General features: G+C 43.3%; 1 protein-coding gene across 1 annotated transcript in view; it reads right to left on the reverse strand.

Moving 5' to 3' along the window:
* LOC120917358 (sulfotransferase 1 family member D1-like) overlaps window positions 1-21,636 on the reverse strand; it is a 42,082-nt gene that overhangs the window by 16,171 nt on the left and 4,275 nt on the right. Inside the window, exons 2-4 of the mRNA XM_040328590.1 lie at window positions 4,222-4,361; window positions 535-660; window positions 313-410 (exon numbers count right to left, since the gene is read on the reverse strand). Coding sequence (XP_040184524.1) covers window positions 313-410; window positions 535-660; window positions 4,222-4,361 — 364 coding nt within the window. The remainder of the gene's footprint in view (window positions 1-312; window positions 411-534; window positions 661-4,221; window positions 4,362-21,636) is intronic.

Below are 21,636 nucleotides of genomic sequence, written 5' to 3' on the forward strand. Positions count from 1 at the left end.
TACGAAGCCGTACGCCTGTCGGATCTTACCCAAATGCCGTCGTATCTTGTTTTGAGGATTCAAAACAAAGATACGACGCAGGAAATTTGAAAGTACGCCGGTGTATCAGTAGATACACCGGCGTACTCTCACTGTGAATCTGGCCCTCTGTTACTATAGAGAGTCTTGTAGAGACTATACTATACAACCACATTACCCTCATTGAGTCACAGATACAGTGCTGTGAATTGCCAATGTTTCTGCAGGTTTCATAGTCTTTTTTTATCTGTATTATTTGTCAGTGTATCTTGTATGCAGTGGAACTGAAGCTACCTTTGACTTGTTATCCCAGAAGGATTCCGGCATCAGCTGAATAGGGAGATGTGTTTTCACAAGTCTAGGGGATGGTTTGTCTTTAAGTATTTCTACACCTGAGAAATCAAACAAAAGTAGAAAATGGCCATGTTTTACTAAAGTTGCCTATGTAGAAGTTTTGCCATACTTTGTGACAATTCAGCTTGGATGTTAATTTATTTTAAATATTAAATTTATTACCTGTAGGCATGTCAGGAATTTTAAATTCTAAGTAAGGTACTCGATTATATATGGTGTCTCGTCGACATTTTTCAGGATTTCCTCCACAGTATATCATGTCTACAACTTCACTCACCCAAGTAGTTCCTAGTAAGATCATCAAATAAAAACGAATTAATGACCACAGGCAAGAAAAATTATCACGGTTGTTTCATACAAAGTTATCAGCTAATGCACTAATCGTAGCTCCCAACTGTCCCTGAATTGGAGGGACTGTCCCTGATTTGGAACAATGTCCCTCTTTCCCCCTCACTTGTCCCTGATTTTGGTCTGATTTATTTAGTAGTATAGAAAAAATACTTTTTATCTATCAATAAGTGTTTCCCAGTGCTAAACCTTTCATCCAATTTCTAAATTGCTGCATTTGTAAATTTTAAAAGCCAATATAAAGGAATGGTTGTGGTAAAAAAAAAAAATTGTGATTTAATTAACCTTTTATGTTAACCTTTCATGTTATCAACTATTAAGAGTACAATTCAAATTTTATTAAACAAACCTCCTAATGATAATTTTTTTTTTTTTTTTTCAAAATACAAAAACTTACAATGCACTGTTCCAAATTATTACACACAGTACGTTTCAAAACACTTTATAGGTTGTAAAGAACTGAAAATTGTAATTTGTTGTGTTTGCAGCATATTTACTGAAATCAAAAGCTATTTCAATCAAACTTTGAACAACATTTTATCTTTTTAAACATTTTAACACAGGTCAAGTTACATTTTAACATACAAGTGAAACTCTAAAAATTAGAATATCGTGCAAAAATTCATTTTTTTAAATAATGAAACTTAAATGGTGAAACTAATATATGAGATAGTTCAAGCCACGATTTGTCATACTTGTGATGATTATGGCTTGCAGCTCATGAAAACCCCAAATCTACAATCTCAGAAAATTGGAATATTGTGAAAAGGTGCAATATTGTAGGCTCAAAGGGCCATATTCTCAAATAATTTACGCAGGCGTATCAGCAGATACGCCGACGTAAGTCCGATCCTATGTTTAAGTGTATTCTCAAAATGAGATACACTTAAACATGCCTAAGATACGACGTTAAAAAAAAATAAAGATTATAAAAAAATATATATTTATTAGTCAGCTCCGGGGGCCCCCCTCTCTTCTTTAGCTCTTCTGCCGGGGGGGTCCCGGTCTTCACCGCCATCTGGTTCTCTTCCGCCAGGGGGGAGCTTTTTCTTTAGCTCTTTTACGAGCGCCCCCCCGGACTTCTTCAACGTCTTCTGCGGGGGGGGGGGGGTCCCGGTCTTCACCGCTGTCTGGTTCTCTTCCGCCGGGGGCCCCGCTCTCTTCTTTAGCTCTTTTACAAGCGGGGGGGGGGGCCCGGGCGGCTTCTGTCGCCTTCTGCCTTCTTCTTCTCTTCTTCGATGTTGACACGTCGCTTTCTCCCGATGTAATGTCGTGCTTTTTATAGGTCTCTTATGACATCACAGTCCCATCATGCTCCGGGTGGTGATGACATAAGGGGGCGGATATCACCTGGTGACCCCGCCCCCTTTAATCGTCACCACCTGGCGCATGATGGGACTGTGACGTCATAAGAGGCCTATATAAAGTGGTGCGAGCTGCACACACTGCATTACAGCGGGAGGAAGCGGCATGTCAAGAAGAAGAGAAGAAGGCGACAGAAGCCCGGGCCCCCAGTAGCAGAGAACCAGATGGCGAGGAAGACCGGGACCCCCCCGGCAGAAGACGTCGAAGAAGTTGGGGGGGCGCTTGTAAAAGAGATAAAGAAAAAAAGCACTCCCCTGGCGGAAGAGAACCAGACGGCGGTGAAGACCGGGACCCCCCGGCAGAAGATGTCAAAGAAGTCCAGGCCTTCCTCGTAAAAGAGCTAAAGAAGAGAGGGGGGCCCCCCGGAGCTGACTAATAAATTATTTTAAAACCCCTGTGTAGTGTGTTTTTTTACCCCATACTCATTCACCTAGGGTGGGGGGCCCCCTTATTAAAGGGGGCTGCCGGATTCCGATAAGCTCCCCGCCTGCAGACCCTGACAACCAACGGCCAGGGTTGTTGGGAAGAGTCCCTGTTCTCATCAACATGGGGACAGGGTGCTTTGGGGTGGGGGGGCCGCAGATAAATCTAATTATGACAGGTGTCCGAGATTGTTTTCAGTGATAAAAGTAGCCCTGAGGCACAATGCCATTCATGAGTTAAACTGAAAAACAAAATATTAAATCTTTGTAAAATATATGATTTCATACAGTTTTTTACTTATTTGTAACGTTGGAGATGCTTTCAGGGCTGTGGAAATAAGCTAACCTGAGAACACTAGCTTAAAGCGGGGGTTCACCCTAAAACTACTTTCTAGTATTATAGTATAGTATATACTATAATAGTATATAGTATATAGGCATAATTGTATTGTAATGTGTCGGGACATTGTAATACTAGAAAGTAGTTTTAGGGTGAACCCCCGCTTTAAAGTGATTTACTTGTGTTAAGGATATTTTGCTCAATTCGTATCCTGCCATTTGCTGGTGCATGAAGAGGAGTGCAATCTCCTAAATGGTGTAAAAACCTAACTTGGAATTGTTTTATTAATAATAATAATAATAATAATAATAATAAAGTCAAATGTTTTAAAAGAGAAGTAAAGGATTTTTTTTTGGAGATCAATACTTACCTAGGTGGATGCAGCATTGGTACAATGCTGCATCTGTCCCCCGGCACCTCTGCACTGAGAACCAAGCGATGAAATATCACCAAATGCTCAGTTTTCAGAGCCCCGTGAACAGAGAGCTGTAGACTGTCAGGCCCCATGCACACGAGACGCTGCTAAACTCGAGTTCAGAGGCATTTGGGCATTTTTTTCTACTGCCCCTGAACTCATTTAATGTTATCCTATGTGTCCATGCACACAATCACGTTTTTTGGCAGTTTAAAGCAGTTGGGTTTAGGGCCGTTTTTTCAGACGCAAAATTTTGGGTTCAGAAGCGTTTTTTTTTTTGCGTTTTAAACTTTGGGAGGGTCTACAATGTCTTTCAGATAAGCACTGACAGCCGCAAACGCGGTAAAACGCCGCTCAATTCGTGGCAAAAACGGGCGTTTTAAACGCCGGTTTTTGCCTTTGAAAACGTGAGTTTAGAGGTGTTTGTAATTGCTTCTCGTGTGCATGGGGCCTTAGTCACAGCTCTCTGCTCTGCTCCCTCCTCGCTCATTGGAGCACTGAGCTGTGGAGGGGGCGGGGGCAGCCAGCTCAGTCTCTCAGTGGCTCGCTAAGCGGTTGAGTTGGGTGTCAGTCTAGGCACCTGGTGGACTTTAGCCTGCTCTCTGCTGAAAACGGGTCACAGGAGTGCAACAAATTGCACTCCTTTGATCGATAGAAGAAGTACAGCCAAACGAGTTTGAAAATAAAGTTTTAAATGCACCAAAGTCTTTTACTCTCTATGATCATGATGGGTGTTTAGAACAGTGGATATTTAAAAAGAAGCTACTTTGAGCAGCATCAAAGAGTACAGCATGTGGCTTCTGAACTTCCAGTTCGGGACCACTTTTAAAGTAGTACAACAAATTGTATTGTACAAATTATACCAGAATGCCAGACAAAATGCCCATAAGTTTGAACATGCTCAATTAACATGTAATTGGATGGATAAATATTAATTGTAGAATGAAAAGAAACATTACCAGCTTTAGGATAGGTTGCAATGATCACATCATCAGATCTAGCTTGGAATTCTTCCACTCGTTCCCAGTTTTCTGCACTTCCTGCTCCTATAGGAATCCCATGAACAAGGACCATTGTCTTAAGGGTAGGGAGGTCCATTCTGAAAAATTGTAGGTAATTGAACATTTTGAGAAATGATTGCCTTTTTTTGTTTAACCACTTGCTTACTGGGCACATAAACCCCCTTCGTTCCCAGGCGAAATCTCAGCGTCCGGCACTGCGTCGCTTTAACTGACAATTGCGCGGTCGTGCGACGTGGCTCCCAAACAAAATTGGCGTCCTTTTTTCCCCACAAATAGAGCTTTCTTTTGGTGGTATTTGATCACCTCTGCGGTTTTTATTTTTTGCGCTATAAACAAAAAAAGAGCAACAATTTAAAAAAAATATATATTTTTTTTACTTGTTGCTATAATAAATATCCCAATTTTTTTTTAAAAAACAATTTTTTTTCTCAGTTAAGGCCGATACGTATTTTTCGACGTATTTTTGTAAAAAAAAAAAAAAAATCACAATAAGCGACTTTTTTGCGCAAAAGTTATAGCGCCTACAAAATGGGGAACAGAATTATGATTTTTTTTATTATTTTTTTTTTTACTAGTAATGGCGGCGATCTGCGATTTTTATTGGGACTGGGATATTGCGGCGGACGTATCGGACACTTTTGACACAAATTTGGCGCCATTTACATTTATACGGCGATCAGTGCTATAAAAATGCACTAATTACTGTATAAATGTGACTGGCAGTGAAGGGGTTAACACTAGGGGGTGAGGAAGGGGTTAAATGTGTAGCCTGGGTGTGTTATAACTGTGTGGGGGGAGGGGGGTGACTGGGGGAGGGGACCGATGCTGTGTCTCTATGTACAAGAGACACAGATCGGTCTCCTCTCCTCTGACAGCACGTGGAGCTCTGTGTTTACACACAGAGCTCCACGTCCCTGCTGTCACCGCCGTGTTACCGACGATCGCGTGTACCCAGCGGACATCGCGGCCGCCAGGTACACGCATCGGGTCTTCGGCGATGCGTCGGGACAGTTTTTACCCGCCGCGCGCCACCCAGTGGCGCGCGCGGGTAATGCACATAAAGGCCGTTTTTAAACGGCCACTTGGCACTTGAGAGCCGCGCTGCGGACGTATTTCGTCTATAGCGCGGATCTCAAGTGGTTAATGTTTTCAATATCCATTTGTGCCAAAGAAAATAATAGTTTTGTAAGCAGAAATGTATACATCAGAATCAACTTAAGTAGGTATGATCTGTGTAGTTACACAGAACAGCATCCATAAAGGACATCTCCTCTCAGAAAGCAGAGAACCCTTCTCACCTTTCATACAGATCTCCCACACTTCTATAACTAATCTACATAGGGATCCTAGTTGCTGACTGCCCTGCTGCTTGACCTTCTGTGGTTGCAGAGATTCACCTGGCAGACTTATGCCGCGTACACACGATCATTTTTCAGCATGAATAAAAACATTGTTTTTCAGCAAGCCTAAAAAAATAAGTTTTCCCAACTTCATCATTAAAACGATGTTGCCTACACACCATCGTTTTAAAAAAAATGATCTAGCAAAGCGCGGTGACGTACAACAGGTACGATGGCATTTAAAGGGGAAGTTCCATTCGCCTTTGGACTGCTTTAGCTGATTCCGTGTTAGTAAAAGACGATTCGCGTTTTTTTTTCTGTTACAGCGTGATGAATGTGCTTACTCCATAACGAACGGTAGTTTTACCAGAACGAGCCCTCCCGTCTCATAACTTGCTTCTGAGCATGCGCAGGTTTTTTCGTCGTTTTAGCCCACACACGATCATTTTTTACAACCCGAAAAACTACATTGATTAAAACGTTTAAAATGCAGCATGTTCAATTTTTTTTTTGTATTTTTTAGAACCTGAAAAATGATGTGAAGCCCACACACAATCATTTTAAATGATGTTTTTGAAAAACTATGTTTTTTTTATGCTGAAAAATGATCGTGTGTATGCGGCATCACACTGATCACTTCTATCTTTAAACTGCTCTGCTGATGCCCTGTGTTGTTTAACTTTCCTTTTAGACATACAGTGTGTATTGAAAATAATCAAATTTTGTCGCTTTGCAGCTCGAAATAAAGACAGACACAGTTTTCGTTTTGTCCAGCTGTATTTACTCATGCAACTTATAATATCCAAGTGAAAGATATAACACCAACATGTCAGAAAAAAACAAAAATCGAATCACTGAGTTGGAAAAAGATCACCCTTTTTATCCAACCACCTTTTGCTTTAATTCTTGCCTTTAGTCTGTTGGGATATGTCTCTACTAACTTTGCACATCTAGGGCCAAATCCACAAAAGGGATACGACGGCGTAACTGCTGTTACTCCGTCGTATCCCTATTCCTAACTATGGAACTGATCCACAGAATCAGTTTTCCATAGTTAGGCAGAAGATCCGGCATGTGTAATTGAATTACACTGCCGGATCTTAGGATGCAGTACCGCATCCGCCGCTGGGGGTATTTTGTGTCAAAATGCCGCCTTGGGTATGCAAATTAGCACTTACGGAGATCCACAAAGCTTTTCAGCTTTGTTTTAGTTTGCATACGCAAAATCAGGGCTGCTTTTTACAAGGTGTAAAGTTAGTACACCATGTAAAAGCAGACCTTTCTGTCCAGCGACGCAATTTTTTTAGAATTTTGAATTTTTTTTTCTCGCCGTATCTTTTTTTTTTTCCCCAACGCAACTTTATTGACCCGTCGCAATCCACAAAGCTCGAGGTAACGTAATTTTGCGCTATGCACGTCGGGAAAATGATGTCACGAGCATGCGCAGTACGGCCGGCGCGGGAGCGCGCCTAATTTAAATGGGAATCGCCCCCATTACAATAGGAACGCCTTGCGCCGACGGAATTTAAGTTACACAGCCCAACATTTCTAGGTAAGTGCTTTGTGGATCGGGCACTTAGGTAGAAATTTTAAGGCAGTGTAACTTAAATGGAAAAATTTACGTTAGGCACGATCTTTGTGGATTTGGCCCCTAGACTTTGCAATATTTGCCCACTCTTCTTTGCAGAACTGCTCAATGTTAGTTACATTTGATGGTGACAGTTTGTGGACTCCAGTCTTCAAGTCATTCAACAGATTTTCAATGGGGTTTAAGTCTGGGCTCTGCATAAGCCATGCAAGGACATTCACCCTTTTCTCCTTCAACCACTGTGTGGTAATTTTTGCTGTGTGCTTTGGTTATGAGTATGCGCTAGTCACAGCGCAAAACGCGTCAACTTTTTCTGTACCCGCACTGTCTGTGATCTCTTTTGCATGAAGGATCATTAAAGTTGAAGTGTTGCACCCAAGTGTTGGGTTGAATTCTAGATTTCTTTTGTGGGTAAACCTTATTCCTATTGACAACTTTCTGGCAGAGGGCAGCAGATTTTTCTCAACAATTTGATGGTATTTTTATACAACCATTTTTCCTTCAATCCTGACAAGTACTCCGGTCCCTGCTGTAGAGAAATGCCACCATAACAGGATAGTACCACCTCCATTCTTTATTGTAGAAATTGTGTTCTTTGGATGGAAAGTTGTATTTGATTTTCTGACAGACATATTGTTTGGTGTTGAGGCTAAATAAAATTTTAGTCTCATCTGACCATAACACCTTTTTCCATGTGGCCTCAGAATCTTAAAGCTCACTCATGTGTCCTTGGGGTGTCTACTTTCCCAAAAGTGGTAATTTGGTGGGGGGGGGGGGGTTGTTTTCAGGGCCTCCAAAAATGTGATAAGTAGTGAGGAAGTGAAATGAGAAATTGATGCCCTTAGCGGTTATTTGTTTTTTGGGATCCTGCATGTAGTTAGACTGCTAAAAAGTCTCTAACGTGGTAACCCCATATTCAGGAGTCAGGAAAAGCAGCAGAATGTATATTGGGTGTAATTTAACATATACCCATGGCATGTGTGAGCAATATATAATTTAAGTGACAACTTTGTGTAAAAAAACAATAACTTGTGGTAAAACATTAAATATTCCATGGACTCGACATGCCTCTCAGCAAATAGCTTGGAGTGTCTACTTTCCAAAAAGGGGTCATTTGGGGAAGGGGGGGTTGAACTGTCTTGGCATTTTATTCTCAACATTAGAATCTTATGTAACACATCGCCCACTCTTCTAATCACTTGAGAATCAAGCCTTTTCTGACACTTTTTGTTTACATGAAACATTTTTCTTTTTTTTGCTAGAAAATTACTTTGAACACCCAAACATTATATATATAATTCCAGGAAATAACGCTAACATTTAAACACATGACTGCAATTCTAAAAAAGGCCCCAAGATGGAAGCCTAGGATCAAAATTTAATTCCAGAGTCGCACAAAGCCACAATATGCTAAAGAATACATATACAACGTAGAAATAATGCTTGTTTCTGGAAGCTACCATTCCGATAGGCAGGGAGGAACGCATGGTGGTACCCCAAAACCACTTGCTCAGAAGTGGTAAAAAAATTACAAAAGAACAAAAATTGAGAAAATAAATAAATAATAGAAACTCGAACTGTCCCAACAAATAGGAAATAGGTGGGGGATGGGTGCGCTAAGAATTTATATTTATATAATAAGAAACTGTGCAAATATATAAATATGTGAAACACCTGTGAATAATGATAAATCTAACAATAAAGTCCATGTGCACTTGATTGAATATGAAATCAAGCCCAGATCCCCATAGTATTATACTTGGTAAGAATTGGGCTCAAGTGAATCAGTCCAGTGATGGTGAATGAATATAACAAAAAGAAAAAGAAAAAATGTCCCAAAGTGGATCCTCAGGAAAAAACTGAAGAGAATAGTGCTTCCAATGTATTCCACCTTCACCATATGACCAAACACCCGAAGTGGATAAGTGAAATGGCTCCTTACCAGATGGATATGTCCCTTAGTTTGGTATCAAACAAGGAGACATAAATAGCTTAAAACAGGATCACTTTGTAGAGTCTGCTGTATCCTAGCAAGGATGTGAATACCAGTCTTGGACGTCCCAATATATAACATGAAAGACAGAATGGTGCCAATATAGTGTAGTAGGTTTATTAAAATTAAAAAGGCTTAACATAAAAGGAGCCAAATGGCCGCCTACCATGAGGAGTGCCTGTGACCCGGCACTGAGGCTGTATCGCGTAGGGTTGGTATGTCACAATGTATACCACGAGTGTATACCGCTGTTTCGACCTCTCGTCGGTGGAGCGTGCGTTTCCACCTCGGCAATATCCGGAACCAGCGTTAGCAGGAAGTGACGTTTCGTGCGTGGTTGAGTGCCGCCCCGACGTACGTTTCGTTGTGAACGTCTTCAGGAGGCGTGCCCAACCACGCTAGATTGTAGTTTATATATGTCCATCAATTGGTATGGGCGGAAATCACCGAGTTCAGCCTCAGTAGCGGGTTCAGTGCCGTGGGACTGCCCATACAATGCATAGACTTGAAAGTTATACCCATAGTATCAATATTTGGCTACATACAAAAGAAAAAGGCAATAATACAAGTAATTGAACGATACTGGCAACAATAGTATGCGTCCAAATCTAATGTGCAAATGTAACGGACATATATAGATAAATGAATTAAAGGGAAAAATAGGAAGAAATGTATCTACCCATTAATCCCTAAAAGCCCACATGGATAAATAAGGTAGTAAAACACATTTACAAGGGCATGTAAACAATAATACATTCAATTAAAAATGCTAATATTAAAATCGATATAATCCCTATATCAAATGATAATAAATATTTAGATTTTTTTATTAAAAAGGGGATTTTATGCACAATGAATATAAACTCAACACCCTAGTTAATAATTAGTGAGGAAACAGTTGAGGTCCAATTCAATGTTGAGGCCATGCGGATGCATCGTCCCCAAACGGTGAATCCACATGGTCTCATTCTGAGAGACTGCCTGTGTCATATTGGTACCTCTCCAATGGCCAGTTACTTTGTCAATGCCCACAAATGTAAGTTGGCTAGGATCCCTACCATGGCATTCATCAAAATGTCGAGACACACTGTGATTGGGAAAACCGCTCTTAATGTTAGCCACGTGCTCATTGATCCTTATTCTTAATTTCCTGGTAGTGCGGCCCACATATTGTAGCGGGCACGTGCACTCAAGTAAGTAAGTGACGTGGTGTGAATCACATGTGATAAGTGGTTTCACTGTATACTCACTTTGGGTTGTGTTAGATTTAAATTTTGTGATCTTTCTGCTTTTTCTAATGGTGCTTTTGCATGATTTGCACCTGGTGCAGTAGTGGAATCCTGTTCCATCAAGAAAAGTAAGAGGTTTAGGTGGTGGGTCCGGTATGTTTGGGGCAATTATATTTCTCAGTCCTGGTGCCCGTCTGTATACAAATTTTGGTTTGGGGGGTAGTAGTGCAGCTAAATCATTATCTTTAAGCAAGATGGGCCAATGCTTGTTGAAAATTTTCTCAATGCTCTGATATTGTCGGTGAAAACCTGAGAAGAAAGCCAATTCTCCTGAGAAGGGAGGCTTCTTCTTGGAAGTCAAAAGTTGTTCTCTATTCATATTTGATACTTCCGATATTGCTTTTTCTAGAATTTTGGGATGATACCCCTTTTCTTTGAATTTTTCTGTTAAGGTCAAAGATTGTGATTGGAAATCAGAGATGGTGTCACAATTCCGACGAAGTCGCATGTACTGTCCTTTCGGAATGGTGCTTAACCATTTGGGGTGGTGGCAGCTATTCACTGGTACAAACGCATTTCTATCCGTACTTTTGAAATACGTGCGAGTATTAATTTTGTTACCATTCTTGGTTAAAATGAGATCTAAGTAATTGATTGAAACCAGACTTGATGTCGCTGTGAATTTAAGTCCGTATTGGTTGGTATTCAATCCATTTAAGAACATTTCCAGGGTAGCCCAAGTTCCTTCCCACATAAGGATAATGTCATCTATGTACCTCATATAATAGATGAGTGATATATGGTTTTGTTGATAGATGGTTTCTTCTTCCCACTTATTCAATACTAGGTTTGCCACACTGGGGGCATAACGAGCCCCCATCGCCACTCCCTTGACTTGATTAAAGAATGATCCTAAGGCCCAGAAGTAATTGTTCCCCATTGCCTGCTGGAGTCCATCCACAAGGAATTTGACCTGAATGTCCGGGAGCCTGGGGTCAGTATTGAGTGCCAGAGTTACCGCTTCTATGGCATCATCCTGTCGGATATTGGTATACAGTGACTCAACATCAACTGTAACCAGCCAGGTGTTTTCTGTGACCTTCAGGGAGGATAGGGATTTGATCAATTCCCGACTATCTTTCAAATAAGATTTGCCTTGTATGACCAATGGCTGTAGGAATGTGTCTAGATATTCCCCAATCCTGGAATATAAAGATCCAATCCCACTGATTATGGGCCTCCCTGGTGGGTTGATTTTGTCTTTGTGCACCTTAGGGACTATATATAGTACTGGAGTCCTCAGTGCATTGGGAACTAGATATAAGGCTTCCTTTTTGGTCAATATAGATTTCGCTGTACCTTCTGATGTCCATAACAGTAGTTGCTCCTTAAGTTTTGATAGGGGATCCCCTTTAGGAAGTCCCAACAAAAAAGTCCCAACAAATAGTCCATCTGTCCCTGTCTCGCCAGCATAAAAAACATAGAAACAATAACCAACAGGCGGAATTGATCCCAAAAACTCAAAACTGGAAAATACTTCTTAAAAATTGACTCGAACTCTGTCAGGGGGAAAATATGGTGGTTAGAAAGGGAGAAGTCAAGTCTGACAACACAGTATAGTTCTTAGAGAGAACTCGGAATTCCAAGCAAACTTTTGGATATGGAACACTAGTTATCCATGAATCGAGAGCAGCATGCTGAGGCCAATAAGTTGAACAAATAAGGGCTGGATATTCAACCCACATTAGACATACCATTTGATCAGTCTGGGAGAAGCACATGAGGAAGCTTGCACCTTCTCAAACATGGAAGCAAGGATGTGTTCGGCCTATCCGTTCCGGGCCTACAAGAAAAGAAAAAACAAACATTTAACCTTTTCCCTGCCAATGAAAAATTAATCCAAGGTATTCAGCCAATTAGAGGCATCTGAGAGAACCTCAAAGAATTTGACTGAGCCCCGATATTCAACACAGAGCTTGCTGGGGTACAACATGCCATAAATGAGCCCCTTTTCTCGCAGCCTTTTTCGTACCTTCAGGAATGTGCGTCTACGTGTCTGCAACTCCGGGGAAAAAATCCGATAAGAAATGCCCTGTAGTAATTTTCAAATTGGAGCTGTGTTTTTTTCCCTAGCATCAGCAAGGATGAGGAATGGCCTGCGCGGCGCACCTTGCGGCCTTGGGCCTGGCAGACCCTATGGCCACGCTCTACTATGTATGCAGAGGAGACTTGCTGCAAAGTTAGGATATCCTTAAAGAATTTTTCAGCAAAGCTGGTAGGGTCTAGGCCCTCTACGCCCTCCGGAAGACCCACCACTCTCGCATTATTGCAGCACAGCCTACTTTCGGCGTCTTCAGACTGCGCCATCAATATTTTAACTGTTGTGCGTTGTAGTTCAGTAACATTTTGAGTGGTGATGGCCGCAGTATCTTCCATATCAGAGATACAATTTTCTGCCGAAGTAACGTGGCCCCAGAATCTGTCCAGGTCCTGCCTGATAAGGCCACACTCCATGGCCAACGTATCTTTTCTGCCCATTAAAAGCATTTTGCTCGCCTCTTTGGCCACGGGGGGGGGGGAGATTGTAGCTGCCGGCTGCTCCATACCATTAGGCTGCAAATAGTCTCCTCCATCCTGCTCCATGTCCATCAGCAGCCGCAGTTCCGTCTGCACAGACACAGCCCGCCCTGCTCCCGAAGGCAAGATGGCCATCGCACATATGATTGCCAGGAAGCTCAGAGACTTAGGAGGCAGTTGTTTCTTGGCTGAACGTTCCTTGGATGACATCAGTGGATCGGGGGGAGTCCCCAACAATGTGGTAGTGGCTTGCTAAGCAGGATGGCTCCTAGTCTAGGGCCCCGTACACACGAGAGGATCGATCCGCTGGAATTGATCCGCGGACCGGTTTCAGCGGATAGATCCCCTGGTGTGTACAATCCAGCGGATATTTTTCCGCGGATTTTTTCCCCCGGGGATGGATTTCCAGCGGATCAAAATTTCTTAACATGCTAAGAAATCTATCCGCTGGAATCCAGTCCAACGGATTGATCCGCTGGTCTGTACAGAGTCACCGGATCAATCCTTCCGTATCCATCCCTCGCATGCGTCGTAATGATTCGACGCATGCGTGGAAGTCCTTATATGACAGCGTCGCGCACGTCGCCGCGTACAACCATGAGATCAAAATCCGCCAGAGGATTTATCCGCGGAAACGGTCCGGATAAATCCTCTCGTGTGTACTAGGCCTAGGACAGGGATAAGCAATTAGCGGACCTCCAGCTGTTGCAAAACTACAAGTCCCATCATGCCTCTGCTTCTGGGTGTCATGCTTGTGGCTGTCAGAGTCTTGCTATGCCTCATGGGACTTGTAGTTCTGCAACAGCTGGAGGTCCGCTAATTGCATATCCCTGGCCTAGGAGAATTACCAAGGATTTGGTAGCATGAAAGCCGGAGCTCTCTCCCACGCATCCTCTCTCCTTCACATCCGGTCACGCCACCCTCTCTATATGTTTTATCACGTTTTGACAGGTACAGAGCTCCTACTTCCGAATGCGCCACCTAGGCGACTCCTCCTCTTCCCCTTTCTCCCTGCAATCTTCTGTCGCATGTCCCAGAAGATTGCTCCGCCATTCAGGACAGCGCAGTGCGCACCCGGCTGTGAAGCTGCATGCTGTCACAGCCGGGTGCCCACACTTGCAATGTCGGCACTGCGGAGAGGAGTGAGGCTTCGGACGGCCGTATCGCTGGAATGTGGGACACGTGAGTGTGTGTTTTAATAAAAGTCAGCAGCTATACCTACACAATATTCCCTAAGGTCATGTAGGTAGATTCACAAAGAGTTAGGCCGGCTTATCAGTAGATAAGCCGGCCTAACTCAGAATCTACGCCGCCGTATGTTTAAGCGTGTGCTCAAACAGAGATACGCTTAAACATATCTAAGATACGACGGCTTGCGCCGTCATATCTTAGATTGCAATTTTTCTGCTGGCCGCTAGATGACGCTTCCATTGCGGCCGGCGTAGATTATGTAAATGAGGGGATACGCCGATTCACGAACGTACGCCAGGCCGACTCAGTACTTTTACGCCGTTTACGTAAGAGATAGGCCGCGTAAAGTTAGTGCTAGGCTCTAGTGGAATAGTAATGTTAAGTATGGCCGCCGTTCCTGCCGCGAAATTCGAAATTTTTACGTTGTTTGCGTAAGTCGTCCGCGAATCGGGATTTACGTAGTTTACGTCCACGTCGAAATCAATAGGCCCGTACGGCGTACTTAGCCGCAATGCGCACTGGGAAATGTAGTCGCCCGGCGCATGCGCAGTGACAAAAAACATCAAAAACGTGAGGTCAAGCCTCATTACCATGATACACGCTCCCCTCCAAGTCATTTGAATTAGGCGCCCTTACGCCCGCTCCTTTGAGGCTACGCCGCCGTAAATTAGCAGGTAAGTTGATTGAGAATCATTACTAGCCTAGCTAATTTACGGCGGCGTAGCCTAAACAGGCTACGCTACGCCGCCCTAAATTAATGCCGTTGTACCTGAATCTACCTAATAGTTCCTAAATTGCTTTCCATTAAAGCTACCCTGTTGGCATGAATGTTTCTTGTTTCAAACTTCCATGCTCTAGGGCATTTACAAAAGATATCTATACCACTCAGAGCCCTTGACTACTGTAGAGACCGACTCTCGATGAACAAATGGATTGCTGAGGGCTTTAACTTTTACGTACACCTTCCCTCAGGATACAAAGCCAAGATTGATGATAAATTAAATAAGCTCAACCGTCTGCAAAGCTTTAATCCACATCAGGATTTTGAAGTTCCATCTTTAATATGGACACACCTCACCATTAACAAACCTGTAAAACATAAAAGTATAGCTTTCTTCTATGAAGTTTTTTTCTCAATATCCTTAATATGAGAAAAACCCTAATCTGTATAAATGGGAAAAAGATTTAGGACAATCCTTTTCAGACGAATGTTGGTACAATGCTATGAGAATAAACCATACTGCAGCATCCTGCTTGGAGCATTGGGACAATGCCCAGAAAATATTGAATAGATGGTACCTAACTCCTTACAAATTAGCTAAAATATATCCATCTACATCACCACTTTGCTGGCGTTGATCCAGACTGCCAGGAGACACCTGCTGGTGGACCACAGTACTGCATGCAAAATATCAGGCAGTGTCACCAGCGGAAGGAACCTTTCTTGACACCCCCATACATTATATTTTTTTCCTAACACCCTAGAGAATACAATTTTGTCACACCGTATTTGTGCAGCGGTCTTAAAAGGGAACTTTTGTTGGAAAAAGGGAGAATACAGAAATAAGATCTTATAGTCAATTAGGAAAATCCTGCAGAAGATAAAATTGTTTTCTTTGAGTGTTTTTTTTTAAATACGTAAACAGGATATAAATAGGGAAGGAGATGGGGGAAGGGGTAACGCTAGTAGTCTTCCTAGGGCCTCGTTTGGTTATAACTGAGATATGCATGTACCGGAATAGAAAGCACCTATTTGTACCTCTTAGGCCTCGTACAGACGACCGGATCTATCTGCTGGGATTGATCCGCGGATCAGTTCCAGCAGATAGATCCGGTTGTGTGTACGTCCGAGCGGACCTTTCCCGGCAGATAAAAATCCAGCCGACGGATTCCCAGCGGATAAAAATTTCTTAGCATGCTAAGAAATTTATCCGCTGGAATCCAGTCCAGCGGACTGATCCGGTCATCTGTACAGACTCACCGGATCAGTCCGTCCGCTCCCCTCCCTCGCATGCGTCGTAATGATTCGACGCATGCGTGGAAGTATTTACCTTCCAGCGCCGCGCACGTCGCCGCGTCATCGTCGCGGCAACGGCGCGACACGTCACCGCGGATGTATTCCGCGCGGATTTCGATCTGATGGTGTGTACAGCCATCAGATCCAAATCCGCCAGAGGATTTATCCGCTGGAAACAGTCCGGCGGACCGTTTCCAGCGGATATCCTCTCGTGTGTACGGGGCCTAAGAAGACCAGAAACCATTTTCATCAATTCAGTTTTCATTCCAGTTTTGAAATAAATTGCTTATAAAACTTTTATCTTTTTGGCAAAATATACTTTTCATTTTGTCCTTACATGATCTCTGCTTAGGTAAAGTGTCCACTCCTCCACCTAATTGTTCTGCTTATCTTCATAAATTACTCAGTGGCCCAGATTCAGGTAGAATGGAGCAATATTTGCGTGGGCAAAGAGCAAAGATTTTTCTCTGCGCCCACGCAAATATTTCCATTTGCCCAGCGATTCACGGAGCAGTAGCTCCGTAAATTGCGCGGGCGCTATGCTAATTAGCCCTGCGTAAGGGCGCCTAATGTAAATGAACCCGCCGGGGGCGGGAATCATTTAAATTAGGCGCGCTCCCGCGCCGAGCTAACAGCGCATGCTCCGTCGGGAAACTTTCCCGACGTGCATTGCGGCAAATGACGTCGCAAGGACGTCATTTGCTTCTAAGTGAATGTGAATGGCGTCCAGCGCCATTCACGGTTCACTTACGTAAACGACGTGAAATTTAAATTTCACGGGCGGGAGGCGCAGCTATACTTTAGCATTGGCTGCGCCTGCTATTAGCAGGAGCAGCCTTATGCTAAAGGCGCCGTACGGAAACTCCGTACCTTGCGTACGCAGGGCCCGCGCAACTTTTGTGAATCGGTGGTAGTATGCAATTTGCATACTACACGCCGATCACAAAGGCCGCGCCCCCTAGCGGCCAACGCAAGAATGCAGCCTGGGATGTGAAGGCATAAGGAGGCTTATGTTTGTCACATCCTAGGCTGCAGTCGGTGTAACGAGGTTCCTGAATCAGGAGCACTCGTTACACCGGAGCAAGTAAGCACTTGCGCCGCGCAACTATGGTTGCGCGGGCGCAAGTGCTTCTTGAATCTGGGCCAGTGACTTTTCCTTTTAGGATTTATGAGCAGTCAAAGAAATGTTTCAGTTTAGCCTATTCTAAGCCAAGGGTCACTCTTTAGCACTATACAATAATCCTATGGATCTTTGTAGTGCCTATATTCTCCTCAAAATATGCATGCACTTTCCTCTTAAACCAGCCATGGATGGATTAAAATTCTCTGCTGAACCAGCCACATTTTTATCCATCCTATGAGCTATTAGAAAATTGAAAGAACTTCTAAAGACAAACATTTTCGAACAAAAATCTAACATGAATTATCAGCTTTAGGGTGGTCATACATTAAACAATTTTCTTTCCTTCAAGCACTGGTTCCTTGTTGATGGGAGAATCCCTGTGCTATTGTATTGTGTTTTCCTATCTTTAGGATATAATGATCACTGCTGTCGGCTATAACCTGCAGCAGTGTATAATAAAAAATGGACAGTTGGCAGACTGACTTGAATATAACCAGCCTAATTATTGATATATCAGAATTTAGATGGTTATTGCTGAACCAGCCGAATTTCGATTTGTCAATGGATGGCTTAAGCGTATGAACCAATTGAAAATATTTTTTTTATATAAATATGGTCAATATATAAGATTTATATAGCACCAGTAGGTTGCACAGTGCTTTACATGGTAAAGGGAGACTACGGTAACATTCTATACAATTCAATGCCAGAGGCTTCAGATGGCCCTGCTACTGTGGTATAATTTTTATCAGAAAAAACATGTAAAGTCGCAAAGCAACACCATTTTTAAAAAAGTGTATACTTCCCTACAGTGCATGTGAAGTGCTCTGTACACTCTGGCTCATCCATGCCGGGAATGCAGCCGAGTGCCAGGGACAATGTAACTTCTGTGAAGTGGCAGTGCGTGGTAATCCTGCCAGGAAAAACTGTCCTATCCTAGGAAGCGAACAGTACTGTATCTAGAATGAGCAGTGTTGTCACCCTAGAAAGGGAGTATGTTAGAACTATAGAACACCTCCCTTTCTCCATAACATGTGGTTTTTATTTGTAGGCGATCTGAGCCAGAGGTGGGAGAGGGTACCTGTCAAAACCAGGTACCCGCTCCCCACCCCCACCAAATGTGGAAGGGGAGGGGGAGGATGCAAACGAACAGAGCTTCCCCTTTTGGGTTGGTACTGTATATTTATAGTTATTAGAGGCCAGTGGGATATGTTTACTGGTGTCAGAAGTTGTGCTATAAGTATATTGTCTAAGCTTGGAAGGTTACTGGTAGTATACAGAGGGTAAAATAAGTATTAAACACATAACCATTTTTCTAGGTAAATATATTTCTAAAGGTGCTATTGACATGAAATTTCCACCGCATGTCGGTAATAACCAATGCAATCTATGCATACAAAGACACCAAAACAAATAAGTTAAAAAATGAAGTTATGTGTAATAAAATGGATTGACACAGGGAAAAAGTATTGAACACATGAAGAACAGGAGGTGCAAAAATACACGGAAATCCAAGACAATAGCGGAAATCTACCAGTAATTGGAAAGCAATCCTGCAGGGAGGACATTTCAGCAAGACAATGACCCCAAACACAAAGCCAAGGAAACTTTTAATTGGTTTCAAAGAAAGAAAATAAAGCTGCTAGAATAGCCCAGCCAATCACCTGCCTTCAATCCAATAGAAAATCTATGGAAAGAACTAAAGATCAGAGCTCATAGAAGAGGCCCACTAAACCTTCAAGATTTGAAGACTGTGTGGAAGAATGGGCCAAAATCACACCTGAGCAATGCATGCGACTAGTTTCTTCATACAGGAGGCATCTTGAAGCTGTCGTTACCATGAAAGGACTTTGTATGAAGTATTACGTTTTCCCTGTGTCATTCCATTTTATTACACATAACTTAATTTCTGAACTTATTTGTCTTGGTTTCTTTGTTTGCATGGGTTGTTACCGACGTGTTGAAAATTTCATGTCAATAGCACCTTTATAAATAGATTCACCTATAAAAATAGTGACGTGTTCAATACTTATATTACCCGCTGATGCCTTAACCACTGTGGTAAAAAAATATGTAAGAACTTAATTTTGAAATTTAGACCATTTTGATCCCCCCTGGATTGTTACATGCTTCCAGGACCATTGCAGAGAGCCAACCATGCAACTATATGGAAAATGCACTGTAACGGAGGTCATAAATATTTCGATCTTTGAGAAATAGGGAATGAGAAAAACCTATAAAAAAAACATTTGTTACATAAACCTAAATGAAGAGCAGTACATAAAAAGGCTAGCTGATCTACATAATTAATTAGTGAGTTCCTGTGACCAGTGGGTCTGGAGGTAGGTCATCTTTCTCAGCAGAGAGTACAGAATTCATTGCATTTTGCACAATGACGGCCAGACACTTTGGCACTGACAGATTGTAGTTGAGATCTCTGGCTGTATTTAAAAGGTTCCAGATAACAAAAAGATTGTCACTTTTCTGAGTTTACTTCATTGATGGACAGAGGAGTTCATGGCTGCAAGGTGGCTAGAAAATGCATGGAACTGCTGGGACAGACTTTGCTTTCTGCTGTGCTGGGAGTTGTAGTTTTGTATGGCTTTCTGGATACTGGAACTCCACTCTCTCCTCTTCCTTCAACTACTTTGCTGTCTGTTCCTGAAGCGAGGGCCAAGACACACAGCCCCCTGAGGACTTGTGATGGGATTGTGAAGGACCTCCTTTTCCTTGCCACTCTGCCAGGACATCCTCCGGTGAGGTCATTGTTTGCTGGGGAGTCCTAGAATTGCTGCCCTGTACCCCTGGACTTTGCCCATGCTGTACTGGATTGTGACCTGGTAGTCACTGTGCATGGATTATTGCCCTGGGACCAGGGCCGGACTGGGAGTAAAAACCAGCCCTGGAAAAAATGTCATACCAGCCCCATAGCATTATTATACCAGCCCAACAAAATAACGTCATTATTTTCTTGTTCATAAAAGGGAAAATTAATTATGCATTGTAAAGCACAGTTGAAGAGTGTATTATATATAGATAAGACCGATATGACAGCACATAGGGCTAGGGATATATAACAGCAAATTACAGTTAAAAGTGGTAAAAGTGGAGCAATCATCAAGAGGGACACCTTACATCAACCCCCCCCTTACATCAATGACCCCCCCCCTCTCAGACTGGCCTGGCAGCGCTGTCACTGACCACCTCTCAGGTGCACTGTGCAGGGATCAGTCAGTCGGCTCCCAGTTGGTGGCTCTGGTTTTCCTATTGTCTCCTCTCCACAGTCCACACACGTCTGACTTCTCCCGTGACCCCAACCGTTGACTCCTCTCCAGACTGCAGACATGATATAAAACAAGAGATGGTCAGAGGTTGCAGACATGATACAGGAGATGTCAGAGGCTGTGGGCATGTTACAGGAGATGTCAGAGACTGTGGGCATGGTACAGGAGATGTCAGAGGCTGTGGGCATGGTGCAGGAGATGTCAGAGGCTGTGGGCATGGTGCAGGAGATGTCAAGATGGCAGAGGCTGTGGGCATGGTGCAGGAGATGTCAGAGGCTATGGGCATGGTACAGAAGATGTCAAGATGGCAGAGGCTGTGGGCATGATACAGGAGATGTCAGAGGCTGTGGGCATGGTACAGGAGATGTCAGAGGCTGTGGGCATGGTACAGGAGATGTCAGAGGCTGTGGGTATAGTACAGAAGATGTCAGAGGCTTTGGGCATGGTACAGAAGATGTCAGAGGCTTTGGGCATGGTAGAGAAAATGTCAGAGGCTTTGGGCATGGTACACAAAATGTCAAGATGGCAGAGGCTGTGGGCATGGTACAGGAGATGTCAGAGGCTATGGGCATGGTACAGAAGATGTCAAGATGGCAGAGGCTGTGGGCATGGTACAGGAGATGTCAGGGGGTGCAGGCATGGTACAGGAGATTTCAGGAGCTGCGGGCATGGTACAAGAGATCAATGCAGCCAACAGTGCCCATCAAATGCAGCCTCACTGTGCCCATCATTGCAGCCTGACTGTGCCCATCATTACAGCCTGACTGTGCCCATCATTACAGCCTGACCGTGCCCATCATTGCAACCTGACCGTGCCCATCATTGCAGCCTGACCGTGCCCATCATTGCAGCCTGACCGTGCCCATAATGCAGTGTCACTGCAGTCAGTGTCTGTGCCCAGAGGCGTAACTAGAACCTTCAGGGCCCACAAGAAACCATGAAGGGCCCCTGGTGTCCTTTTCTTCCATCACGGGGCCCTTGATTTTGGTCCTGCAGAAGGACCCCTTTTA

Source organism: Rana temporaria, chromosome 11 (assembly GCF_905171775.1).
Source record: "Rana temporaria chromosome 11, aRanTem1.1, whole genome shotgun sequence".
NCBI lineage: Eukaryota > Metazoa > Chordata > Amphibia > Anura > Ranidae > Rana > Rana temporaria.